The following is a 27,282-nucleotide window of genomic DNA, read 5'->3' as shown; positions in this document are numbered from 1 at the left end:
TAATTTATTTAATGCTATAGAGTAATTTGAGATTAATAAGATTTTCAGCAGCTGAAGAAGTGTGCAGCTCATCCCAGCCTTTTTCTGTTGTTAGCAATCATTTGTTCTCTGAATCTTACATTACGACATCAGAATAAGCGTGCAGTCTTGACAGAAAGTACTGTTTTCGGCTGATAAATAATTATGTAACCATCACGGCAGCTTCAGTTTAATTGTCAGGAACAAATATTTGCCAATTTGTACAGAAAGACACAGTCTAGTTAAAACGATTCGAGCCTCGCGGCGTTTTGTCTGCAAAATGCGAGCTCTTAAAAGTTGCGCCCGCCATGTCGTTGAGAGTAACATTGTGTTTTAACAAAGAGGCTGAGATTGTCTAAATGGGAGCTTTTATGTAACAATCACAAGCTGTGAAACGCTCCTGTAAGGTTCTGAGTAAACCGTTAGGCTTTAAAGGTCCTCTGCTTCCTGGCTCCCTCTGCACATTTTAAATACAGGGAAACAAAACTTTGATGATGTCCAAGTGTCTGCATAAATCTCCCTCTTTACCACACTTTATATTAAAGGCCTAGCGTTCCTTGAAGGAATGCATATCGCCCGCCTCCCCTCATAACAGAGCTTTAGATCATCTCCTGCTGAGAAACGACAGATATCTCTCAGCTACCAACACTATATTTTAGCACAATATCTGCACGACTGATGGCCATTTTTGTGTTTTCTGGTGTCAGCTGTGGCAGCCATCATGACTCCAAATGCTCATGAAGTGATCATTTCCTGAAGGTTTCATTAAAACATATCCAGGGGTTCATGAGATATTTTGCTAACAGGCACCCCAACAACATCGCTGTCTGAAGCAGCTCCTGGACTCACTCTGTGTTGTGCGTGTCGATGGTGTGGAAGAGCTCCTTCAGTTCCTCGGCTGTCAGGACTCCGTCGGAGAAGTAGGACTTAAACTCATCGAAGGACAGCTTCCCGTCATCTGGGGACAAAGAGACAAGTCTCCTCAAAAAGCGGGATTGGGACAGAACCTTTTGTCAAATAAAAAATGTCTTCTCTGTGCAAAGTGTACCCAAACTGTTTCGAAGTGCACAGATTCAACCTTCGTTAAAGCAGCAGTTCAGATCTTCTGAGGTGAAAAGGTTATGATTAATTACTATCTTACCTGCTGTAGATATCTCTTTGAACAACCCCAGTTTGGAGAAATAAAGTTCAACTTTAAAATATTAGCTTAATATTTATTTATTTAATAAACCTGGGGCACTTGATTCCTGCAGGAGAACCACAATATTTCAGACAAAATCAGTGTAATCTGAATTTGGTGGTGGTCCAAAGGTTTGTTAGTTGCGTTTACATGATGTGATATGAAGTTTTTTGGTTAGAGTTGCTTGAAGACATCAGTATTGTTCAAAGAGCTATCTACAACAGGTAAGATATTAGTTGTTTATCCACTTCAAAATCTATCCCTTTAAAAAGAGAGTCAGCCTCAGCTCATAAAACTGAAAGCTACTTTAAATACCTTGAAAACAACAGAGACTGAATTAATGAAAGAGTGGTCAAAATATCCATTAATATCCATTAAGAGAAGCAATAAAGCCGCAGAGAAAAATGTTGCTTTTTTGTTTTTATTGTTCCAGCAAACAGCGTTGGTTGGATTCATCTCCTGTTTAGACTAATGTGAAAGCAATCTCAAACAATCAGTCACTTCAATCCTCTCAGGCTCCACCAAGAACAGAGTAAAGCCGTACGAAATATTCACATGGAGAAGAAACAAACAGGGACAACAAATGAGGAACACTGAATGTCTTGTGGAGACACGCACAGAGCGAGCCCTGACAGCAGCTCTGTTTTCAGCGCCGGTCTTTAACCGATGTTCGGCGCGGCTGTCGTGTTGCTGTAGATGCATACGGGCTCAGAAATAAGCTCAGCTCGACGGGGAAAAGCTGCTGTTCGTGCAACATGGAGGACGAACACGTGGGGCGACTTCTGCTACACGACGGGCCCTCAAATCATTCACAGTTAGGATGAGGTTATGTAGAGACCTGAAACTGAACAGTTGGGTTTTAAATTTAGTGCTTTTCCAGGTCATGACCTGAATGACTAGAGGCTGTAAATGTGTGAAACTAAACCACTGGGTTGCTTTATTTTTTAAGGGCAATAGAGTCACTTCAGACCAGTTTCTGTTCTCCCATACAAACACTCCTGATCATTTCAGTGAACTAATTCTATCTTTTTGGTCAATATAATTGTCAAAGCCTCACGGTTCCCTTTAAAATAATGAAATCCAAAGGTTAATCAGTTGTAGGGGCACATCAAATGATTACTTCTTGAGAATGTCAATAAAATCTCTGCAGTGGTTCAGGAGATATTTTGCTAACAAACAAGGTTGGATCTCATGATTGGTGCTAAAGTTTTAAGCAGAGATCTTACACGTTGCTGGAGATTGATCTCACCACACCAAACGTTGGCTCAACATCTGTAAAACTGACTGAGTTACAGATAATTTTGTGTTTCTTTAACCTCAGCTGGCTGTGGCGGCCATCTTGAATTGGAATGACTCCAAAAGTTAATCAGTTGTAGAGGTTTTATCATCTGTTTTAAAATAATATCTTAACATGAAAATACAGGAACTCCACAGGGAACGGGACTTCAAACAAACACGAAGAAGAAGAAGAAGAAAGATCCAGAAGCACAGCTGGTTTCTCTCAGCTCGTTTAAGACGGACGGAGCTGAAGCAGGAAATCGTGCCCATGGTCTCACAAATAAAAGCTCACATTCTTTAGGGGAATAATGTTTGGTCGGTCGTCTCGGCTGCAGAGAAGAGGGACCATCTGGGCGGTTTTCTCCGCACAATTCAAAAGCCGACATTCATGAGGGCATTAGTGCACGCCGCACATCTGTGAGGGCACAGTGCTGAATGATGTGTGCAGCCATTTGCAGCTGCATATTCTGTTCATGAAGAAAATTATACAAAAAAAATAATTATAAATATCCAGAAGCACTCAGAGAGCGCAAACCTTCACCGGGGCCACAGGGTCATTAAAAAAACTGTAGGATCCAGATCAGCACTAAGATTTAATCACTTGTTTATTTGTGAGAACCCCCAACGTTTCCAGAAAATTTAATCAAAACCTGTTTATTGGTTTTTAAGTCACCTTGCTAACAGGCAGATAAACAAACCAACCAACACCACTGAAAACACAAGCTCCTTGGCAGAGGTAAAAAAAAATAAAACCTGACAGCCTCTTTGGTTTCGGTGCATTTACAGGCAATTAAAGACAGGATGATGCAACGCGATGGCAAACGTGTCTCTGCATTTGTGTTTAGTTCAAAATGAGAACACATTTTTAAAAATGAAAAGGAATAAACATGTCTGCAGTTTCCTGTGAGGAATGAAAGAAAGCAGTACCTTTTAATTAATTAAAACAAATCAATAAATTAGATTTTTATCATTTTTTTGGAAAAGGAGGATGAAAATAAGAACTTCCTCCAGCTTTGCTTTGATCTCTTATTTTAGGCGTCCGTTTTACAGCCTGCATGAATGTATTCCAGTTCTTTAAGTTCCTGCCTGAGGAACTCATCACCTGCATATTATCTGTGTTTCAATCCGTGCATTTTAAGCCCCAAACAGAGCGGCTGTTTAAAAGGTTCAAGATTTAATGAAGAAAAAAGAAATAAAATCCATTTATGCTGTTTGTTGGGTAGTTAACATGCAGCTCAGCCGGTGTTTTCTGTGACCAACTAATCCTTGATCAATATGAAGGCATGGCCACAGATTTATCACCGAGTCTTTTTAATGCTTTGCCACAACTTCATTAAATGATTCCCACGCCTTAACGACTCCTGGCACAAACAAATCCCCATAAATGTCACGGGTCAGAACATCCAGTGCTGTGAAAACAGGGTTCTTCTGTTCTGGTTTTTCTGTCACGTTTTCACGTTTCAGATCATCAAACAAATGTTAAAATCAGGCAAACATAACCCGAAGAAATGCAGAATGAAAGTTTTAAACTATGTTTTCATTTATTTGAGGTAAAAGCTATCCAAACCTTGGTGGCGACAGCTTTAATCAAGCGTTTGCCATAACTGGCGGCAACTTTTTCTGCGGCTGTAGAGGAATGTTGCCGCTGCGCTTCGGATCGTCATCCTGCTGCAGAACTGAAGAGACAAATTTATGGTTCTCCTTCAGGATGTTCCGCCGCAGAGCAGAACTCCTGGTTCCATTACTCACAGAAAGTAGTCCAGTTCCTGAAGCAGCAAAGCGGCCCCAGACCACCACACTACCACAACCATGTCTGACTGCGGGTGGGATGTTACACACTTTCCAGAAAGTTCCCTTTTTTGTCTAAAGTCCACAGAATATTTGCCCAAAGACCTCAGGGATCATGAAGATGTTTCTTTTTTTTTTTTGACAAAGTGAGACAGACCTTTGTATTGTTTTTGTTCAGCGGTGGTTTTGTCTCGGATCTCTCCCATTTTTGTCTCTCTCCTATTATTGACTCGTGAACTCTGACCTTAACTGAGATGAGTGAGGCCTGCAGAGGTTTAGATGTTGTTCTTGGTTCTTTTGGGACCTCCTGGAGGAGTCGGGGAGGTTCACCACTGTTCCATTTGTGGCTAACGGATCTATTGAAGTGATTTCTTGATTCTACAGGCGTGGCAGTAATCAGGCCTGGTTGTGGATGATGAGACTGAACTCAGCTTTCCAAAAGAAAGATAAATATGACACTTAATTCATGATTTACCAAACGAGGGGATTCATTTCTCACAAAGGCTCAGGCTGGATGGGTATTTTTCCCCCCTTAATAAATGAAATCATCATTTAAAAACTGCACTCTGTTTTTAACTCGGGTTATCTTTGTCTGATATTAAAATCTGGTTGCTTATTTGAAGCATTTAAGTGTGACAAAAGAGCAAAAACAGAAGAAATCTGTAAAGGGTGAAACACTGTAGTCTGGGGAATCACTCAGCTTTATTCTATGGAATAAATGAAACAACAAAATCAAGGCATGTAGACTGAAAACTGCAGATTTTAACATTTTGCTCCTGAAAGAGCAGGCTACAGAAAAGCAAACTGTGCCTCGAACCTCCAGCTAATCAGCTCTGAGGACCGCCACGACAAGAGCGTCTCCAGATTGTCCAATTTGTTTTTGTTTTTCTTCATTAATGCTCAGAAACAGAAAGCCAGACGGCCATGGTCAGTTTCCTGTTTCCATGGAAACTGACAGACTATCAGCAGAGAGTCATGATCGGAATTTCATTGAGAAAGTGAATCTGAAACAAGGCTTTGAAGTGACACTCGAGGCCGAATGGCGAGTGTCTGCCGGTCTGGACGTCGGGGAACGTACCGTTTTTATCGGCTCTCCGCAGAATCTGCAACGAGAAAAGAGAAGAGAGGGATGTCAAAAATAAATAAAATGAGGCTGACACTTCATGAAAGTTAAAATGCGAGAGGAGCCCATTGATCACACTTGCAAAAGTGGCGCGGCGTTGAATTATTGATTGCGCCGTCCCAGAGTCCACAGGAGATGAAAGAGAGACTGGCAGTGACCACATCAGCTTCAAACTGCTCCCACCCAACTAAAAATAACTTTGCCCACTTTTTCTTCAACTCAACTTTTTCCATGCAGAATCCGAACAGACAGCCCCACTGTGGAAATCTACACATGCAGGACATTTTAAATCAGAAAACACTTAAAGCGCTCAGATAAAAATCAAGTTAGTCCGTCACAATATCTAATTTCCAGACCATCTACAGCACCTAAGTGAATAAATGAGTATAAAACTAAAACAATCAGTCATTACTGGGGTATTTACTTCCTATTTTCTAGCCTGAATGACAAAATTAGGCCTACACCTGCACCTTGCTTTTCAGACTTTTAAATTTGAGTAATTCACTGCTGGCTAGATTGCCACTTTCAACTGACCTTAAAAAAACACCAAAATGTCTTTAACTCAGTTTTACAGATATTGTACAGAGATTTGGTATGTTTGTAGCTGAGAGACACTCACAACACGTGCTACAAGCGGCACGTCATGTGAGATGTTTGCCTAAAATTAACTGTTGCTCGTTTGTCTGTTAGCAAAACATCTCATGAGTCAATCCGATTCAAGATGGCCGCCACAGCTAACTGACTTTAGCCAACACAAAAATGGCTCCAACTCGGTCGGTTTCACAAACACTGAGCTAAAATCTGATGTGGTAGTAGCTGAGAGTCATTCACAACACGTACTGTGAGCGTGAGATTCAAAATGTCACCAGCTCTGTCTTTTTTTAACATAAGCGGATCGCTCCTTCATTTGTTTCTGAAATATTGTTCAGTAACAAAAAATGGTGTAAGGTATCCAAAACTGTGAGATGTTTATTCTTAAATGTTATGACAGAACTTGTGCACATGAGTAGTTTCTGGCCTGCGATCGTTTGCAGATGCACCTCTGGGTTTCATTTAATGTTATTTCAAACGTGAGCCCGCATTAATCAGTCTTATTCATGCAGCTAATGACAAAAATATTGAACCAGATTAGAAATACGGTACTACTTTTTAACTTTCAGTCAGAATCGAGGCCACTCCAACCCCCCAAACGACCAGCGCCACAATAAAAGTACGAAGGATGAAGGGATGATTTTTGCAGACTTGTTTCAGTCGTTCACCGCGCTGTCAATCAGCTGCTTCTTTTCCTCCCCGTCTCTCAGAGGATCTACAGTTTGACACTCCAGTGACACATTTGCTTTGAAGCAAAAATAACTTGTAGTTATTTGCATCGACAGCCTGCGCTCCCCTCCGACACTGAAGGAAGTCAACAGATTATTATTTATTTATATTTCTTTCCAGAAGCCATCACAGGTTAGTCAAAAAAAAAATGGAGGAATGAGTGAAAAATAATGAGGTGACGGAGGAGAAAATTCAGCAGAGGGGAAACCTATCCGCTCACATAATCATATTCGAATGTTTAATCCCCCATCATGTTGTTGGGATCTCTAAAATAAAGATTTTAATCTCAGAGGTATCAACAAATCATTAAAGTTTTGATTTTCTTTTTATTCAATTACAGCTATTAAGATGAAGAACTGTCTGATTTGATCAAACCAGGGGCATTCCTGCACATTTATTACCTTAACGACAGCCTTTTAAAATCCTTTTAACCAAATTGTTGAGTAAAGGGCAGCCCTGTCAAATGAATTAATTTAATCAAAAAGGAACATTTCATGCAGAAACAAGTCTGAAAGGGCAGCAATGTGGCAAGTGTGTGTGAATATTTATAAATACAGTCATTTACAATTATTTTCAGCTGATTTATTCTACGGATTATGCAGCAAATCATTAAATAAAAAAGAACAACAGCAGGTTTCAAGTTGTTGCAGTTTATAGATGAAAAAGATATATTTTTTAAAATAAAGGTTTACTTACATCAATAAAAATGGACATTCCCTTTTTGAGCTCCATCTGAGTGCTGGGCTCCTCAGATTCGGGCTGAACCTTCTCTAAACAATCCATAATTTGCAGCAGAGCTTCAGGAGTGTGTCTGACCGACTCTCTGCTCTCTGATCACTGAGGATGCTGAAGGAAAAACTCAAACTGCGCTTCTGTGAAGTCACACAAAATCTGGCACAACTTCCGGCCGGAAGTGGCGCTCAATAGTGTTTTATTTAGACTGTTTTAAAATGTTATAAACATTGTGTGTTATCTGCTTTAATCCACAACAAGGATCCTATTATTCTACAACAGTTGTAGTGACGTTTTGTGTCATAAGTCCCACACGCTCCAACGCGTTCATCGCGCTTTTATTTTGAAGTACTTCCGGTGCCTTGATACTGCGGATCTCCGCTGATAAGAGCGTCCTTCACTCTGTTTTATTTAAACTTTAAAATCGTAGCGCACAAGTTTATAAACTTTACCTTATATCTTACTGAAAACGTATAAGGTTTGTTGTAGATATTCTTAAAATAAAAACAAACAAACAAAAAAATGAATTTGTCCACTATGGCACTTGCAGCCAACAGAGCAGAGCAAATCTGCCAGGACAGGAGAGCTATATTTAGCAAAGTTTTTGTTCAGGAGACAAAGACCTTATAAGAGGTCGACTTGGCTCGAATAAAACGATGTTCTTAGACATTCTTCCCCTTTCGTCGTGCATTTTTAATGTAAACTAAATTAATAGAGGCATTTTTAGAAATCAAAGACAATCTTAACAAGTCTTAACAAGATTCTTAATAGTTTTTACACTCTCTTTAAGTTGTATTTTTCCCATTTCTTTGACAGCATTAATTAAAATGGCAGCTATTAATGTTTTGCACTGAATTTGGTAAAAAAAAAAAAAAAAGAAAACATTTTAAGGGGATACATGTTTGACATTTACTTTAAACAAAGCATTAACTTCAGTGGTCCTGTTTTGATGGTTAACTTTATTTTATTATCAATTAGTGCTTATTTTAGCCGATTAAACGCTCAAAACTCAATTTGTGCTGAAAAAAGCAAAACCTAGCAGCAGCTCTATCTAGTGGTGAGATCTGGAAGTACACGAGCTCCAATTAATGTTTTTAGCGAAATATTTTAAATAAAAGCTAATAAAAATGTAAAAAAAGGAAAGGAAGGAGAGGAGCAGAGCTAATTAACATAAAGACTTATACTTAAGGGAAACAAAAAGTTTTGTAAAATATGACCTCCTGTCAACTGGAAAAGCTATAGAGGCTGATGCCTGCTTCAGTCCCTTTATTTTGATACAAAAAAACCCACATATTTATCTGTTTTAGAGACATTTAGGTATCATCTCCCTCTCTCTATATATTTATATATTTGTTTAAATTCGTTACATACTAGAAACTGACCTTTTATAGTGTGTCTAATGGGCATTTGCATTCTTTAAACTAATTAAAATACAGCTCATTTAAAGTTTTTTTTGGTAAATTACTGATTCTTAAAGTGTTTAAATAATCTGCACTTTTATTTTTTTTACTTTTTTTATTTATAAACATTTTAAATAACATTGTGAGGTTGAGAGATGACAGAATTACCCAAAAGACAAGGAATATATACATACATGCCAATTTTGTAGTTTTTGCTCATAATCTATGGGGTTCACTGTCACTATTAGTAAGATCCAGCCATTTACTCCAGTGTCTCCTTTCCAATTCCCCCTGCAGACAAAGTAGTCTGCACTTCATAAGTTTTGTTCAATAGAAGTTCAGCCATGCAGCAGGCCACTTTAAAAGCCTTCCTGATGTAAAATGTATGTGCTATAAATCAGACAGTATAAATCTTTTTTTTTACTTAATTAAATTGCAAGCATCTCATCCCTGGTAACACTTTAATGGTTAAAAACACATTTTTTCTAAATATCTTGGCTCATAACTTAGGTTTTGGTGTTGAGGAGGTTTTATGCTTTCTTTTTCTATTAGACTGCACACGTATTGCCCCTTTTTGCTTTAATTTGTGTTGTGGTACACCAAAAATTAGATCATTTTTGAGTTAATTAGTTGGGGGTTTTTACCTTATTGGTTTGTCATGTTGTAAAAACAAAAGCGGCGTTGTATGCTGGCGCCTTCATCTTTTATTATTAAATTCATAAAATGAATCAAAAGTGATGTAAGTTGAGAGTATTTACTGAGTAACATTATAATTACCTCTTGTTTGTGCGGTTAGCAACACGGAAGCTAGCGAATCATAAATAAAAAACAAACGCTTTTGCGCTGAAATCTCGCAGAATCTCGCGAGGCCAACCGGCGCTCTCTGATTGGCTGAAAATGTCAAACGGCTCGCTCGTGTGCGTTGAGGTTACTTGTGCATTCTGGGACACAAACAGTGGTTGGAAGGTATAACAGCGACAACAACAGCCGCGGCAGCGACGTCCACCCGTGGAAGGAAGGCGAACGAGGCAAACGAGAGGCTGCGAGGAGGATAAACTGCTTCTTCCCCCGCACCCGTTTCGTCGCTCTGGTGTTCGGGAGAAGCGGAGCTGAGGGCCAGTTGAGTGCGGGTTTTTGTCTGAAATTTATCGGCGGACTTTATCCACGGAACGATCTCCTGGTTTAGCCAAGTTAGCCTCGCACTGATTTATGCTAGGCTTGGATGGAAATGCAGCTTTTCGCCTTTTAATGCCCTTTCAGCTCGTATTTTGTCGGCCCTGGGAGCTTTTTCTGTCATTTCGCTCTGCCTCGTCCGGATGACAACTCTGAATATGGCGAGTGTTGGAGACAGCGACAGCAAAACTTGCACTTTTAGTTGGGACTGGCTTATTACCCAACTAGTTTACCCAAGATAAACATTACCACGCTGGATAATTTATACAAAAATGGACAAGAAGCGACTTACTCAATCTTTATGCTTCATGTGTGCTGTCAGAGTAGCACAGAAATGGGTTATTACTGCTGAAACCACCATATTCCATTTATAAACACCTTTCTCCAAACAGATTGCCTCTGTTAGGCTGTCTGAAAACCACAGCTGTCTCCAGGTCATTCGAGCCCTATCTGCTTGGTCCCCAGAGCTTATTTGAGGGCCAACATGTTGGTGTCGGGGGCCACGACCGTGCAGCTGTTCACCAAGCTTGTGAAGCACGCCGTGGGCAAGACACAGATTCACCTGAACCGCTGGCTGCAGAGGACTGCCACGGACGACTGTGACAAAATTGACATCCTGGTATGCGGCGCCTTCGATGAGAGAGGAGCTGGTGTTGGGAAGCCAGATGGGGACCCCGAGGTGATCACCGACGCCGGAGGGGTGACCTTCACCAGAGAGTTCAGACACCCCTGCTGCATCACCACCTTCTGCTTCAAGAGCGCCCTGCTGGCGTGTATCCTGACCGCTGTGTGCTTCTCGTCGCTTGCCCTGGTGCGGCAGTACCTCAAGGACCTCCTGCTCTGGGTGGAGAGCCTGGACAGCTTGGTTGGAGCCATGCTCTTTATGGTTGGGTTGATTATTGTGTCATTTCCATGTGGATGGGGATATCTTGTTCTCAACGTGGCAGCTGGCTATCTCTACGGCTTTGTGCTGGGCATGGGGCTGGTTATGGTGGGGGTTTTAATAGGAACCTTTGTGGCACACCTGGTGTGCAAAAGATTATTGAGTGACTGGGTGCTGAGCAAAGTCGGGAACAGTGACCAGCTCAGTGCTGTTATACGAGTGGTGGAAGGAGGAAGTGGACTCAAAATTGTGGCCTTAGCAAGACTCACCCCGATACCATTTGGGCTCCAAAATGCAGTTTTTTCGGTGAGTATGAAAACCAGATCACCACATTTTCCTCTCCCTATTAAAAAGACAACAGACAGCTGTGTGGACTTGTGGGTTTTAGTAGAAAGGTCACAGCTGTGGACTTGCCTGGAGGAGAGCTCATTGTCTCTCTGGAGGGTGAGTCAACAAATCATTTGTGGTTCCGACAATTAAATCTCCGGCCTTTCTCGTTTCAGATAGAAATGAAGTGAAATTCCTTTCGCAAGGCCAGCTGACGCTCAGGGGAAATCAGAACATAGTCAGGAGCGGCCAGAACCTTTTTAACATTGAGGAACTTTCAACATCGAACTTGCTAATTTTCATGTCATGTTAAATCTCACGGCAGGCGTCAGTCTGTGTGCAGAAATGAGGAATGAGGAAATATAAAGCCCGTCTCCAGAGAAAGGAGACTCATTCCTTTTTTTTTCTTACGTAGCGGAAGAAGTCCAATGAAATGAACCAAGTGACGAAACGTATTTCTTTTTTTTTATGTGTTCAAGCCGATGTCCTTTCTTAAAATGTAAAAAATAAAATCAAACACGTTCGATCGGGTTGAATGATTAAATGAAGCAGTGCCAGGATATTTCTTTCCTTTGCCCTCCTTCACTTCACCTGAGGCCTTGACCTTCATACATTGCGTGAATAATTTATGACCAATGATCACTCTACTCAGTCAACTCATTAATACCTAGAAACGGCCAAAAAGCTTTGACGTATCTGTTACTGGGTTGTAGAATACCAGCTGAGTTTGAAAAGCATTTTACCAATTTCAGATAATTATTGACGTTTAATAACCTGAGACGCTACAAGCTAAACTTTAAGGGGGAGAAGAAAAAAACAAACCTTGTTAATTTCCTCAGTTGTTTGGGAGTGGTACTGCCTCACAGATTGATTCAGATAAGATTGAATAGTTGTCATTTAAAAGGTGTCAAGATATTAGCAGATTATATCCTGAAGTCTCTGCAGTGGTACAGTTAATTATTGTGCATAAATCTTGTCATCAAATTCAGTTTGAAGTTGTTTTGTGTACCTAAAAACTCGCTCTATTGGCATTACCGCCTTATCAGTCTTTTAGACAAGATCTCTTTTGAAATGTGCTGAAATATAACAACAGCGTGAAATAAACCAGGATAGGGATCAGTTTCTTCGAACAAATATTCAACTCAGATGCTTTGATTTCAAAACATAAACCGCTTTTCAAAACTATGAGCATGCCAGGAAACATTTCAGCTGATGTGTAGGCCAGATCTGAAACCTTTGCAGAATTGTTCACATAACCCTTTGACTTTGCAGGGGGGAAAAAAGAGCTCTGCTAAGAGCAGAAACCACCAGTAGCACAAAAATTCAAGGGTAAATCAATGTGGTGAGCTCGAAGGACGTTTCTAGCTTAAAGCGTAGAGGAGGAGGCGGGAAACGGAAAAAGCGAAGATGACGACCGTTTTAGAAGAACTGCAAAACCACAGTGAAAAAATCCAAACAAACAAAGGAGCAATTTAGAGGAAACCTCCTACAAATCCTGAAATAGAGGTGTAATGTCTATAGATAAATTTAAAATTTCAAAGAGTTTTCAGCTTGCAGAAAATGCAAAATGGTTGGAAAGTAAACGTCATGTAGCTCTATAAGTTGTTCCTGACTAAATAAAACAGACTTTACTTCTTTTTACGCTTCAGTTCAAAACTAAATACTGTTATAATAATCTTCCTTGTTTTCTTTAGATAAAAAAAAAAAAAAATTCTAGCGTCATTGACTTGGATGTCAGTTTTGCAGAAGTACGCGTATAGTTTCAGTTCAGATGATCCGTTACAAATTTTCCAAACTCATTTTAAGGCTGATTGTTTAACTGGAAACTAGAAATGTTTGAGCATTATTAAATGTCCTTTGAGAAGCGTCTCACTTCCCGATGCTCGGGTGACGACAGTTGCGTAGTGATGCTAAATGCTTTTATTGTTCTTGTTGTTTGTGTTGTGCGATCAGCAGTTAACCCGGTATCAGACTTTGATGAAGATATGGTTGTTTTCTGCCTGACCGGCCTCTACCACGGGTCAGATTTGAGGCTGAATAATTGCGACATACTTTTTATCTGCTTGTCCAAAGGTCGAAGTGTCCCCGACCGTCAGGTCACGGTCAGTCAGGAGGCTTTAACCTGATAGCTTGCTGTCACTGGGACTTGATTAATTTGTCTCTTTGTCTTTAGTTTGAGGTTTGAGGAAATTTATGTTGATTTAAAGTCGTATAAAAGCAGATTTTAAGCCTTTGTTTTGCCGATTTAATGCAGCTGAACCACATCTGCTGCAAAATTGTGGTTTTGAACTTTTTGCAACCGTCTTTTTTCCCCCTCTTCATTTGATTCGTTATCAGAACTTTTCAGAGCGTTCTCTTACCAGAATCACCAACATTTATGGTTTTTCAACCACAGATTAGTTGTGCTGATTAGCAAATGTAGAGTTAATACAACACCATCTTTGATGGGACATTAATTAATTTACCATCTGCGTTTTAATCAAATTAACGAGTCATTTTATTATGCAGTCACACTGATTTATATTACTGTATATTGAAGATTTATCAGTTGGAACAATCATACATTTAACAAGAAAAATCTTGAAAACTAGAAGTTATTTCATATAAGTAATATTGGATTGAAACATAATGCTGATTCATGTTTGTAAGAGGTGTAAAAAAAGAAAATAATAAAGAAGCTATTGTTATATTTGTGCTTTAAATTTGTGAAGTTAGTAAAAGGTTTTTGGCTTCAAAAATATATGAGGAGATAATGCAGTTGCATTATTGGCGAACATTGCAATGACATTATCAGCTGTGTTGAAGCCACATTTTTCTTACCGTTCTTTAATTTCTGTCTTCCCAACGCTCACCACACCCTATCTTATCACAGTGATGATGAAGTCAGAATATTTAGTGCTGTCAGGGCAGTCCTTTGTGGTATTGATATTGCCCACATTGATACGGAGATGTTGATTAAATCTTTGATATATTGTGCAGCCCTAAATACCAGTCTGTCCTAAAGTTTTATTTCCCTGTTCCAGTCTGGGTTTATAACAAGAAGATAACAACTAATCTGGTATCGAAGGTGGAATAAAATGTGTAAATGTCACTTTAGAGCCTTCACCGGGGTGTTAAGCCAGCCCAGCTAGACGGAGGTTAATAAGATGAATCCTTCTCTCCTTCTGTTTTTTACATCCCAATCCAAAGAGGGGTTTCAGTCTCCCTCAGACTTGCTGTTCATCTTATAATTCGTCTCACTCGGAGGCTTATCCCGAGCTGATGCCGCCTCGTTTCCTCAACAATATAAAAAAGAAACTAGGGATGAGCAGGTCCCTCTATGGCTCACGGTGGAAATAAGTCTTGTCTGCTCTGCCCTTGGTAAGCACTTTTTTGTGGGTGAGGCCACATTTCACCGCCCCCCCACCCACCCCCCGCTTGTTTCTGCTGAAGTGGATGATGCTACATTATAGTGGGTAACCTAAAACGACCCAGAGACTGCAGCAGTTAGCAAAATATTGGGACAGCTCATGGAAAAAACAATGTTGGAGGGGACGGAGTGGACGCGTTCATCCGTCTGCGTGCGCTTTATTAGCCGGGTAACTTACTGCTGCCTCCATTCGTCATTGTCATAATGAGCTAATAAAGGAATTGGGACGATTGTCATCTGATTTATAGGGCTGGCCGTAAGCAAACATGAGGAGCTAGTTTAAATGAGGTGGTGATTAAATCAGACTGTCATCATTGCGGGGAAAAGAGCATCACGGTTGCTAAAATTTGCCACCCAGTCGTGATATCCCGCTTACTGTTTCACTTATGAGCGGAACGTCAGACCTGTGCTGCTGCTTCTTCTGAGTGAATCAGGTCAGCCACGGGATTTTCAGCTTGTCTTAATAAAGGCGATCGCAGAATCAAGTAGGAGGTTCTGTGGGCACTCTTTGCACGGTTACAAAGATACCAAAGGCTGGTTGTTCTCGTTTGAAACACCTGTACAGGAAAAGACTAGTAGCGCTTCACAAGCCAGCGAGGATGGCTGAGTTTCAGCTGCATTTCTCGCCACCTTTATATGAGCTAAAAGCCCCTTTTTCCTCGCAGGGCATGAACATATCAATGCTTATCTTTCCACAAGATTCAGATGTTTCAGGAAAAGGCTAAAAGAAGCAGCCTAACAAGATTGGCCTGACTCTTATCACAGTGCAGTGTCATAACAAGAGATGATTCAGGATTTACTCCTGTAGGGAGACATCTGGGCTGGATTTTGAAAGCTACGATAGCGTTTTGGCAGAGGCTACATCACGCTGAAGCCCCCGACACACCGCTATCAGCCACTGTCTCGTCGCTGAGCGCACAGTGCCAAGGTCACATCCACGCACACACGGGCAGCACGGTCGCGCTACAGCTTATGTCATCGCTTAATCAAGGGATCAAGGGTGACAGAACACACAGACGTTTGTTTATATTTAGATGGAGGACGGAGATATGATGGGAGACGCTGAGCCGGATGTGTGCCGGCATGTCGCAGGGCACGCCGCTCTCACCAGATGGCTCTTGGAATCTGTTTCCCAGCTCAACCGAGATCTCGATCAACGAAAGAAAACTCGGTCCTTTAAAGGACGTCCTGCTTTTTGTGCCGTTTTGTTTCCAGTAACCAAAGAGACAAAGTCTGGGACTAAACTGGATTTAGTTGAAGACGTACAGCATAAACACACAAAATCAGCTTATGAGCATAACCTAGAACTTAATTTATAATAGAGTTTGTTATTTTTGCATAAAACAGTATCTTTAGTTAAAGGACTTGTGGCTTTTTTTTTGAATATCTGAAAAAAACCTCTAGTGAAGAAAAAATAAATTTTTTTAAGTGCATTTGTTTGTATTTTCCAGAGCCGGTGATGAGACTGTTGCTGAAAGTCGTGTGTTGTTTTATCAAATTTCTTGAGTCTTTTCATGTTTATCAGTTCTTTATTACTATCTTTGAGCTGTTTTGACCAATAAAAGGTTATTTTTGTGAATCTGAGGCACGTAAAAAGTGAAGAACTTTAGATGCATGTAAAATATTACATCAGATCTGCAGCTCACATTGTCCCGTTAATGAATTTAGCAAACACCCTGTTTTTATTTTATTTTATTTTTTAATTTCCTTGCTGTTATAGTATGACGTGTAAACTCCCAGCCTTGATATGACATAAAGCTTACAAAAGTACTAAAATACAAAAAATAAGAAGATCAATGTGTAGATTTTCTATGTTGTTGAACTGAATGTTAGACTCCATTTTTCTGTCGTTTTTATTAAAACCTGTTTCTGTTTGAAGATCACAGATGTGTCCTTGCCAAACTACCTGGTGGCCTCCTCGGTGGGCCTGTTGCCCACGCAGCTTCTCAACTCGTACCTGGGCACCACGCTGCGCACCATGGAGGACGTCATCGCCGAGCAGAGCATCAGCGGCTACTTTGTATTCAGCCTGCAGGTGAGCCCGTGGGGGGGTTGGGTGTGCTGTAGTAAAAGCGGATGGGTTTCACATGCGTCAGCTTTATCCAGTAAGTCTGCTTTTGTAGCTATTTTCATACTTTGTGTTTCCATAGCTTCTCAGACGGCTCCTGCTCGTTTCCATTCGTTTCTTTTACTCACAAACGCAGTCGTAATGTTTAAAGCAACCTTCAAAATCATCTAAATAACATACGTTGTCAAACTTAAGTTTAATTCTTTTAAATTTTGTTCAGTTTCAAGCTCAAATACCTTACTTTTAAACATCAGTATTGTATTTTAAACATTGCGACACACAGCAGAGGTCCATTGTTAGTTGCGGCACTGACACTAGAAGTCCTGCTTAGAGTTTCGTTATTGTTAGGAAGGAAAACCTTTTCCTGTTTGGGATTGTTAAGGTGTCCTTTTATTATGCTAGATGGCTGTTGTGAACCATCTTGTTCAAGCTGGAGTTAAAATAGCTCATTATTGTTGAATTTATCTGTTTCCAGTCTGCTAAATGCGCTGCGAGACTTGTCGAATGTTGCTCAGTTGAGTTAGATTTGTTATTTTTGGAGTTTAAAGGAACGCTGCAGCCTGACGTGATGCGCTCTGAGCACGTCGCTCCTGCAGACTCGGGCTTGTTTGGGACTTGTGACAGCAGCGGCACCTCTAACAAGCATTCAGAGAAAACAAGACAGGACACACCTGTTCCTCGCTTCTTGGAAAAAATATTTCCTGAACCTGGAGTGCTTGCTGCTGCGAGTGCAGCCACAAGCAGATCTGCACCACGCCTTGCAAATGATGTGGTCCATTTTGTTAATGAGTGACTGATTTGTTTCGACCTTTTAATGTGATTTTCAGGTCCAGCAAGTTAGTTGTATTGTTTCCTAACTTTCAAGCAAATGATCAGTTCTGCACTGCATGATAGGGTTACTATTACCTTGATAGTACACCTAAAACTAGGACGCGGTTTCGTGGTTTTGTAGGCGACTTTTTATTTTTATTTGGCTGAAAACCAACGCAGGTTCTGGGTGTCGCTTTGTAACTGAATCTATATCAGCGTTGTCAACCCAACTTTGAAAAAAACATGCGTTCCTTTGAATATTAAAGTTTTAGTGCTTCACCATAAGTGGCTCGTTACGCCAGCTGTCCTCTCACGTGTCTGTAAACGATAGCAGAGGGAGATGACGCAACCTGAAGACGTTTAGCGTCTGTCACAAATAAATAAATAAATAACAATAAGATGATGTCTGTTAGTTGAACCCCAGGTTTCTATAGATCTTGAAAAGTAACAAGTATTTGCAAACAACAAGAAGTTCATAATTTTGTAGAAAATGTAACAAAAATAAATGTTCACATTTAAAAAGATTATTGATTGAAATTACACCTTTTATTAAACTAAATAAAATAAAGTTCAGCCTCTTAAAGCAATGAAGTAGGGTTCTGTGGCAGGGTTATGGAGAAGTAATATCTCACCTGTTGTAGATAGCTCTTTGAACAATGTCTTTTTGGAGAAATAGTTCAGTTTGAACTGGACTGACGAGCTAACGGCTAGTCCGAGCAGGGTTAGGACCAAAGCAGATTGCTGTTGTCAGAATTGAAGATCTCCTCATGTGGTTGTTTGCATCATAAATAAAGACTCTGAGACTGAAGTAGTTTTAAAACGACAGCAGTCCACTCACTCAGACTAGCTGGTAGCTCCTCGGTCAGTCCATCCATCCAGTTCGGGGTCGTGGGGAACCGGTGTCTGTCTCCATCGATCATTAGGTGACAGGCAGGGGACACCCTGGACAGGTCACCAGTCCCTCACAGGGACACATAGAGACAAATGGGACAGACGATTGTCTTTGCTCTCACTCACACCCAGGGACAATTTATTGTTGTCAGGTCGTGTTGTAGGGCTCCATGCAGGAAGTCATTTGTGAAAAAGAGAAATGCTATACTTTACTAGCATCTGGGTCACAAATTGTTCTGATATTTCCCACAGTTTCAGCTTTGGTTACTGAAGACTGAGTAGAAGTTTCTGCACGAAAAATCAAGCGTCATTAAATGTCTTTTATTCAGAAGTATTTCTCTCTGTTATCTACTGTTTCGTGTTAAATACAGAAACTGTGCTGTGGTTGTAAGACCGTAAGGTTCCTTTTATTTAAAGTAGCACTTTCAGAACATCTGGATATAAAGCAGTTCAGTTAAAGCAAAACACAAAAGCGCGCGTCCACGCCAACGCCTTTCGTGTCGCCTCCCTCCACAGATCATCATCAGCATCGGCCTGATGTTCTACGTCGTCCACCGCGCCCAGGTCGAGCTGAACGCCGCCATCGCCGCCTGCCAGATGGAGCTGAAGTCGTCGCACATGAACGGCTCCTCGGCCAATCACGGCGGCTTCTCCTACTGCAGCAAGAGGGCGGCGGCGGCGGGTGGCAGCGCCGCCTGCGTCAACATGGTGTGACTTCATTCAGCGGCGTAAGACTGCAAAGATGAGAACGTTTTTCTGATCTGCCGTGTTGGAAAACTCAGAAACTCCTTTTTTTTTTTTTTCCCTGTAGTTTTAGACCCGTGGGAACACTCACCTGTTGTTAACACGGTGCAGTGAGAATAGTTTTGTGGTACGTCATCTTTTTTTTTTTTTTTAAAGTTTTTCCTAATATCTGCTGTTACAGGAGATGTCAATGAAATTCTGATGTTTAGAAGAATATTATAAACGGTGTAAAACATAGCCAGGCTTTAATTGCCTGCCGTCTTTATTCTGAATGTGCAATTTGGAGCTTTCTAGAGAACCAAGGAATTGATTTCTTGTTGCCAACCTATGCACCTTTATCTCATACTGTTCGTTCAGTTTACGTTTTAGCGTATTTTCAGGTGACTGCCTACACTCAGTGCTCATTTCGAGCGAGCAAAATAAGGGCATTAAGAGCACGTTTGAATAATTTTGCTTCACCGAGTTTTCTCTTTTTTTTTTTTCTTTAAAGTGTCTTATGTTCGAACTTTACTGAAACCACATCAGCGGGCGGGTCCAGGGAAGGAGGAGAACTCAGGAAAGCTTCTTCCGGGAAGTTTAAAAGAGGAGTACAGAAGGATTCCCACATCGGAAATATGATGTCAGGTTGTTTTTGTTTGTTTTTCGTTCAACTCTTCAGTTTGATTTTTACGTAACCTTTTGGGCTGCGAGGTTATCTGTCGACGATCGTTGCATAGTTTTTGTTTGATTAAATAAATTTAAAAAGAAAAAAGTGCAATACATCTCAAAACCGCAGTGGAAAGGCATGAATGTAACATTCAGTGCTAAAACCAAACTAATCCACACTTCTGTCCTGCATTCAAGTAACACAAACTTTTGGTTTTTACTTTTAAATTATTACACAAAAGTGGGAGATAAAGGCTTTTATTCTGGCGTGCCATAAATTACTAAAAATAATTACTTTTTCTCTCGTTATTGTAGTTTTTTTGTGTTTAAAACCAAGTTCTCCTGCTGTAGTGTACTTTGCACAACCCGCTGCAATAAACTACCGTTATTTTCATACAGATAAGATAAAGGAGGAGGAGGTTTGGCTGGTTGTGTGGAGAACTGGGGGTCAATTAAACACAGCGTGGGCGCTACATAATGAATGTGGTACTGTGTGTTTTTTTTATTCTGATGCTGCTCCTCGGACGACGTCCCTCTGAGGAATAATAAGGGCTTCTGTGTTGTTGTTTTTTTGTTCGAAACACATTCCATGCTGTCAGTTCTCCGATGCTGTTAATTTAGTCACGTTAGGTTTAAAGTTCCCCCTCCTGTTTGAATTTAGCAATAATATTTCACATTTAAACAAACTTTCTTCATGTCTGTAAACTCTCGAACCAAGCAGTCTGGAAGCTGGACTTGTTCGGCCCGTAGTGTTGATGACGTTTGACTGATTGTCACAATTCCCAGGTTTGTGTTCACGTGTTCAGCCTGCCTTTTTTTTAATTATTATTATTATTTTTTATTTCTTTTACCTCCTGCTGCCTCTGATGGAAAAATCCTGCTGCCTACGATGTGAAGGCCACGTCACGAGACGACAAAATGTGAGAGCGCGTTGCTCAGATTTGTAGCTCTTTGTTTGGAGAGTCCCTATTAAAAAAAAAATGCTATTTTTCACCTAAAATGTGATTATCAAGCTACGTCTCACTACTGTTGCATGAGCATCCTCAAATTTAACGTTTATCAGAAGACAAAAAAGGACATTTTACGACTTTTAGAGGTATCTATTTTTCACTGTTCTTTTTTTTTAAAAGCGAAAAAAAAACCTCCCAAAACAAAGTGCGACATTTGTGAGGACATTACGATTAACACAAAATAAGAGAAACATAAAACCTGATTGGCCGACTTGGACGCACTTTGCCGTATTTCAGTCTCTCGGCGGGGACTTTAAAACTTTCAATTGTTTGAAAACAAACGAGCAAATTTACACGAAAGGCTTTGGTACTTCCTAGGTGGGCTCAACGTATCTTAGATCTAGTTATGCAACAGCTGATTCCTGAGGGAAGTACATTTCATAGACACCCACAGACGACCTGAGTCTGAGGCCCGAACGACGCTGACATTGAAGGTTTGGGTGGGAAAGGGTCACATTTGGTGCTATGAAATGCAATACTTCCCAATCTGTATCAAGTGCATTACAAATATACTGTATTTTGTAATACAGAGAATTTTACAGTGTATAAATATTATTTATCACTGTACGATGCTTGTTCAGTGTTATTTATGAAAGAGACAATAAAACTTGTCAGTATTTGTTACACTTCTTTTTGTCCGGACTTTTTACTTCAGTTTTCATCATAAACGAAAAAATAAGACACCTGAATTTAATTTGAAGGGTGGCGAAGTCTACTAAAATAATGGTATAAAAAAGCAGAAGGAAAGGCTTGTCTTAGAGGTCAGCGTTTGTGAATAAGGACTCTGAACTCTGTTTTAAGATGATAAAGCAGCTTAAAGTGAGGGTCATTAAGCTTTAACGAATAAGCTGCTGTTGAGATGAAGCTTATTTTAAAACATTTCTTTCCCATCTGTTCACTATACATGCATTAAAGTGACAGTTCGGACCTTTTGTAGTGGGGTTCTGTGGAAAGGTTGTGAACCGTTAATATCTAACCTGTTGTAGAAAGTTCTTTGAACGAATAGTTTGAAGGAATAGACTTTATTTCTGACCAAACTGTGATGCTAACGGTCCGTCCAAGTTGGGCTGCCGTCCTAAAACAGGCCCAGTCTCAAAGAATTATCATATTATTATTATCATATCAATTTTTACACGCCTTCAAATGGTGAAATTGTTTGTTTTATTGTATTTTTGTAACTTTTTTGTCTTATTTTGGTAAATTTAGTTGTGTTTTTGAAATCTTATTGTCACTTTTGTTGCTCGTTTTTGTAATTTTGGGGGTTCTGTAAAATGTTGTATTATTAGTAATTTTATGTTTTCTATTCCCCTTGATGTGCTCTAAACATTTAATTTCGGTTTTTTGCCCTTTGTTCTAAACTTTGTATTTGATTTTCTTTCTCCCTTGTTAATCATCTGTTTTAATTTTTCTTATTTAGTTTTGCTGTTTTGTCCGGTGTTGTGGTTGATCAGATCTTATGGCTGCCGCGCGGGTCTGGGAAGGTTCCCCCCTCAGATGAGTTCTCCTTCTCTCGCAGACCCTTAAATAACCGCTCGTACTCAAATATTCAGCAGGCTCGGCAGCAGCACTGTACGACCAGAAATAATACAGGCTTCTTGGCCGGTTTGCCACAGCGATTTGGAAGAGAAGCGGTGATGGATGCAGCTATAGTGCTGCACCACTTAAGCTTGCCCTCGCCTTGCCTGTGACAGCCTAAATGTAGGGAGGCAGATGAGTGTTTGTGTGGATGTGGCCACACGGCTACATAAAGTGGAAAATAAAAACCCCAGAAAAGCCAGAGTCCATCAATCACGGAGCAGCAAACCGGACATCTTATCACTCCGGCTGTCACAGAGAGCTGCAGCTCAGACCTGCTTGTCTTTTCTGGGCTGAGGTCGGACCCGTCATCACTCAGCTCCACCTCAGAGGACAGATCCCGTCCCAGATCCCCCCCACCCCCACCCCACCCTCCTGTCAGCACGAGGACACATCTGCACAGCATGTTGGTCCTGACAGGCCCAAAATGAAAGCCTTGGGCTCTCACTGAGGCCGACGGCGCTTGACGACACAGAAAGTGAGATGATAAAAGGAGCAAATGAGAAGATCTTGAAGCGCCTTCAAACAGCCAGACCTCTGTGGGGAGAGGATCTGCAAGAAGGGGGGACCATGTGACCACTGCCTGGGCTCAGACAGCTGTTGCCTTCATGTGCATCCTCTGTGACCTGCTCCTTATCTGTGTGATGAGAAGCAGTTTAACTCTGATTTTTGATGAAGCTTCATGTTTAGGCCACAGATTAACCCAGTAATAATCCTCCTGATCCTCTACAGCTGCAAGGTTCTTGAAACAAAGCGTGTTAATCACAAGAACTGAAGTTAGAAAAAAAAAGTAGAGCAGGATTACAGGAACAGAAATCCACGTTATACCACGATGAAGCAGGATGTTTGAGCGTTGAAGGCGTTATCGGAGCTGTGGGCAGATTGTTTGCAGGTCAGGGCAGGTGAAGGATGAAGAATGATGCTCCCAGGGAGGAGTCGCGTCTGTCCGCCCTCTTCTAAGGTCAGCTCTTCTTCACGCTGCGTGGCGCTGGTGAAAAAAATGATACCGTCTGCTCTCTGAACAACCAGGACACTCTGAACACAATGATCCCAACTCACTGAATCAAAGGCAACCTGACCACTTTTGGTTTTTTTTAACTTTGAAGACGCTTTGCTTCTCAACCGAGGAGCTTTCTCAGTTCAAAGATGAAAATTGTGGAGTTCCAAACGTATGAACTCACATGCAGATCGCTCCCACTCCCATCCCTTGTCACGGTCAAATATTCAGCAGATCTGACAGAGAGGAGAGAGGAAGAAGGCAGGTTTGAGGAGGAAATGAAACTCAAAAGAGGGTCCAAATGTAGGTTTTATTTCTCCTATTTAAAGTTTCTTCTGTACATTTTTCAGTCTAGAATTATTTCATCTTAATTTCAGCCGTTTCAATCACTAATATTACAAAATGTTCAGCTTGTCCAGGACAAGATTTTATACTTTAGAAATATTTACCGTTGACACTTTTTCTCATTGAAAATATGTTTAAATCCTTCTGAAACTTTGTGCTCTTTGAAATCCATGTAGTTCAGCCTGTTTGCTCCATTTGTGTCTTTTTATGTCTCCTTACTTGTCCTTTTGTCTTTTTATGCATTTTTTTTATTTTTTTAGGGCCCTTAATTCATCCTTTTTGTCTCCCTGTGCTTTTATTTATATATATATTCTTCACCAGCTTGACTCTATAGCACCATCAAGTGGTAAATTGCTAACACTACATGCATCAATATACCTTCACAGATTTATCAGAGTAACATTTACACTTTATTAGTATAAAAAACAAACAAACATAACCTACAGCTGGTCAGATTAGTCGCTTTATTATTTTGGTGAAACTCAACCCTCTCAACTAACCTTATTTACAGACTCAAAAAACAGATTATAAAACAGTCTAAAGGTTGACATTCTTCCGTCTCACCTTTAAAATTACAGTAAATTGGTTGTAATTGCTTTAAACACCATCTGCTGTGAAAGATTACGTAAAACCTCCTGTTCTCTGAGTGAAGCATAAACTTTGCAGTCAACTGTGGAACCAGCTTCAAAAACAGCGCAAACATTTTTATTTATTGGTACTTTCCACGTTTCAGCGGTCACATAAAAAACGAATAAGCATGAAAGCAATGTTTTTTTAAACATTAACAGGCAGAAAACCTCAGCTCAGTACGTGTTTCACATGAAACCGACAGAAGCCGCTGATTTCAAACAGAAGCTTTAACTTGAACACTTCAGTCTAGTTTCTTTTTGTTTCTACTCCGCAGTGAAGCTGCAGTAAATGCCCCAGTGGTCACTAGTGTAACGGCCACAGTCCAGCTTCTCCAGCCCCACCAGGGCCATGTGATCAGGGCCCAGCCGTGGGACTCCTTCCTGCGTAGCTGGGCGGAGGTAGATGCGATCGAAGCGGCAGCGGCTGACGTAGGGAACGGTTTTATTGCTGTTAGCTTTGGTGTCCCAGGTGTAGCGGCAGTGCTCCTGTTTGCCCAGTCGCTCCCACACGTCGCAGACACTCGAAGGCAGGCCCACTTTGGCCACCTGACAGAAAAACCACATCAAACGTTACTAAAGGGGGATTTATACAGCGTGTTTGGACTTACTGGAAAGACCCGGGGCTGACCTCGGTGTCCCTCAGGTTTGTGTCCCCTCCGAAGAGGACGCTGACGTCATCGGGAGCGTCTTTCATCCTCTGCATCACCACCCGCAGCTGTTTCATCCGCTCTTCTGCGTGGCCTTTACAACTCTCAAGGTGAGAAGTCATCAGACACAACTTCTGGCCTTTAAAAGCCACCTGATTTTAAACCAACAACAACAACCAGCTCAGCTCTATCACATTCAGGTGGGTTTATACATGCTGAGCAAAAAGGATAAAAGATGGAGCACAAACCTGAGCTACAAGTAGATTCCTCATCATCTGTGTTGAGGGGTAGTTTACTATCTCACTCTCCAAAAACTTGACTCGTGACTTTTTCAGCATCATCCCTGTGAAGTAACCTTCTTCCCCGGCTGCTCAGAACAGAATCAGAGGTGAGAGATTTTTAAAAAGAAAGTTTAATTTAAATGGAGCCAATTTAAGACACTCATAATAACCGCATGAATCTTATGAAACATAAGCAGGAGGCGGCACAGTGGTGTAACGTCTGCCTGTTCTTCCGTCTGTATAGGTTTTCTCTCAATATTCCCTTCCTTCCACAGACCAAAAACATGCAGAGTTCAGTCATTATTATATTAGGACCACGTCAGAATGTGATCAGCGAGGGAGAAGGGGGAAAAAACAACAACTTTTTGAACATACTTTACCTTCGATGATCAGGTAGCTAACAGCTCGTTTCTTCAAGTACTGGACGTAGGGAGGGATGAGCTCCTGTAGGAACACCACGTCAGGTGTGTATCTGAGTGAAAAGAAGAATCGCAGCAAATATTAACTTCTTAATAACTTGGGAAGTTAGTCAGATGTGATCAAAGCAAAAAAAAAAAGAGCTCTTTTTCCAAATCTGCATTTCAAAACTACAAAAAAGGTAACAAGTAAAAAGAAATACTGTCACTCTTTTTACTATTTTGTGAAACCTCAGTGACCTCTCAATACAGCAATGGATACTGTAACACACGCCATGTCCAGAGTTGCATTGATTATTCGCTTAATGAAACATATTATTAATTTTAATACTTCTCCAGTGGAACAATTTGTCCTATTTGTTCAGATAAACCCTGCTGTTGACGTCCTTTGGACAAACATTTTACTTACAAGACTAAATAGGAACACAGGCCTCTGGCACGCTCTGCAAGGTTGTCTGTGTCGAGTCCGTCCACGTTCCAGGAGATCACCGACAGCTTGCTGTCATCTTCATCTGAGGGCTTCCGTGCAGCAGGACTGTCTCTGGTTAAATCGATGCTGGAATGTATATTTTTGTTTTCAAAGAGCTGAGTTATTAAAGTTATGTCACATGGAGCTGTTTCAGCACACACAGTGAAGACACAAGGCTTTACCAATCATCCTGGGAGGGTTTCTCAGTCTTCTGCCTCTTATTTTGGGGGCTGCTGTTATTTTCTTCAAAATCCTCTGCAAATACCCTCTCCATGTCTGCCTCAAAGAATGAGTTCAGAGCTCTCTGACAACAAAAAGTTACAGTAAAGTTAAAATATTTGCTTTTGACGCCAAACAAAACAATCTGAATGCAGTATTTATTTTTTTTATCTCACAGACCTTGAAGCTAATCAGTGGAACAGGCTGCAGCTGAGCTGAGCTGCTCTCTGCCCACAGCAGTAAAGAGTTGTGTTCACTGTACCTCCATCTCCCAGTCATTCTCAGCCAGGAAACACTGAGCCACGGCGCCGTCGGTTCCCGCTATCGCAGAAAACTGGTCGCACAGCCGAGTCCTGTCCTCCTCCACGTCAGAAACACGAGACGGGACACCAGAGGCTGATGTAGAGGCCATTTTCCCAGAAACAATACTTTTACACGCAGAAATGTTTACGCGAGAGCTCGTTTTTAGACCATTATATCTTTCTTCGCAAAGCCCCGCCAGGTGTAACTCAAAAACACGTCCGGGTGGAAAAAAAAGCCCGACCTAAACTGGCAGGAGCAGATAAATAGATTATTTTTAAGATTATGTCAAAAAGTACTGTAAGGGATTTGTCGCTAAGTACAAGGCTGAGTTGTATAAAGTAGGGTCGATTTCAGATATCCTATTGTTTTCTATGTAAACATTTCATCTTTTGTATGTGGAAGCTTGCCAACAATTTCAAACAGCATTAGAAAGTGGATGTTGCTGTCAGCTTAAAATATAAATATATATATTTTTTACCAGTTTTCTTTTTTTTAAAAAATCTGAACATCAATTTAAAACTGTCTACAATGTAAGGAAAAAAATGCTTACGCCACATAAATTTAGACTTTAGTTGTAGTGTGCGCGGTTACCGTGACGCACT

The 27,282-nt window shown here is 40.8% G+C and overlaps 3 protein-coding genes across 8 annotated transcripts in view; 1 reads left to right on the top strand and 2 right to left on the bottom strand.

Moving 5' to 3' along the window:
• necab1 (N-terminal EF-hand calcium binding protein 1) overlaps positions 1 to 9,468 on the bottom strand; it is a 31,823-nt gene extending 22,355 nt beyond the window's left edge. Inside the window, exons 1-3 of the mRNA XM_017420370.3 lie at positions 7,404 to 9,468; positions 5,343 to 5,367; positions 868 to 976 (exon numbers count right to left, since the gene is read on the bottom strand). Coding sequence (XP_017275859.1) covers positions 868 to 976; positions 5,343 to 5,367; positions 7,404 to 7,490 — 221 coding nt within the window. The 5' untranslated portion in view covers positions 7,491 to 9,468. The remainder of the gene's footprint in view (positions 1 to 867; positions 977 to 5,342; positions 5,368 to 7,403) is intronic.
• A 299-nt stretch (positions 9,469 to 9,767) lies between these two features.
• Positions 9,768 to 21,425, top strand: tmem64 (transmembrane protein 64). Of its 5 annotated transcripts, XR_005233214.1 has the most exons (5): positions 9,768 to 11,201; positions 16,511 to 16,666; positions 18,917 to 19,128; positions 19,212 to 19,271; positions 19,635 to 21,425. XR_005233214.1 is itself a non-coding variant. In XM_037975820.1 (4 exons), the coding sequence occupies exons 1-3, from the start codon at positions 10,497 to 10,499 to the stop codon at positions 19,112 to 19,114; spliced, it is 1,059 nt and encodes a 352-aa protein (XP_037831748.1). In that variant the 5' UTR covers positions 9,768 to 10,496; the 3' UTR covers positions 19,115 to 19,128; positions 19,635 to 21,425. The 5 variants fall into 5 exon arrangements, 3 of the variants coding, with proteins under 3 accessions (XP_037831748.1, XP_037831746.1, XP_017274918.1); XR_005233213.1 differs by having other exon boundaries at positions 18,917 to 19,271; XM_037975820.1 differs by lacking the exon at positions 19,212 to 19,271.
• A 2,736-nt stretch (positions 21,426 to 24,161) lies between these two features.
• Positions 24,162 to 27,223, bottom strand: tdp2b (tyrosyl-DNA phosphodiesterase 2b). 2 transcript variants are annotated; one of them, XM_017420813.3, is made up of 7 exons: positions 26,640 to 27,223; positions 26,341 to 26,462; positions 26,099 to 26,245; positions 25,654 to 25,745; positions 25,241 to 25,359; positions 24,974 to 25,144; positions 24,162 to 24,891 (listed from the first exon to the last, which is right to left on the bottom strand). In XM_017420813.3, exons 1-7 carry the CDS (start codon positions 26,787 to 26,789, stop codon positions 24,610 to 24,612), a joined length of 1,083 nt encoding a protein of 360 aa, XP_017276302.1. In that variant the 5' UTR covers positions 26,790 to 27,223; the 3' UTR covers positions 24,162 to 24,609. The 2 variants fall into 2 exon arrangements, with proteins under 2 accessions (XP_017276302.1, XP_024863334.1); XM_025007566.2 differs by having other exon boundaries at positions 26,558 to 26,795.
• Positions 27,224 to 27,282: the final 59 nt, after the last annotated feature.

The sequence above is a fragment of the Kryptolebias marmoratus genome, linkage group LG5, assembly GCF_001649575.2.
Source record: "Kryptolebias marmoratus isolate JLee-2015 linkage group LG5, ASM164957v2, whole genome shotgun sequence".
Taxonomy (NCBI): domain Eukaryota; kingdom Metazoa; phylum Chordata; class Actinopteri; order Cyprinodontiformes; family Rivulidae; genus Kryptolebias; species Kryptolebias marmoratus.
This window is presented reverse-complemented; position numbering and strand designations above follow the sequence as displayed.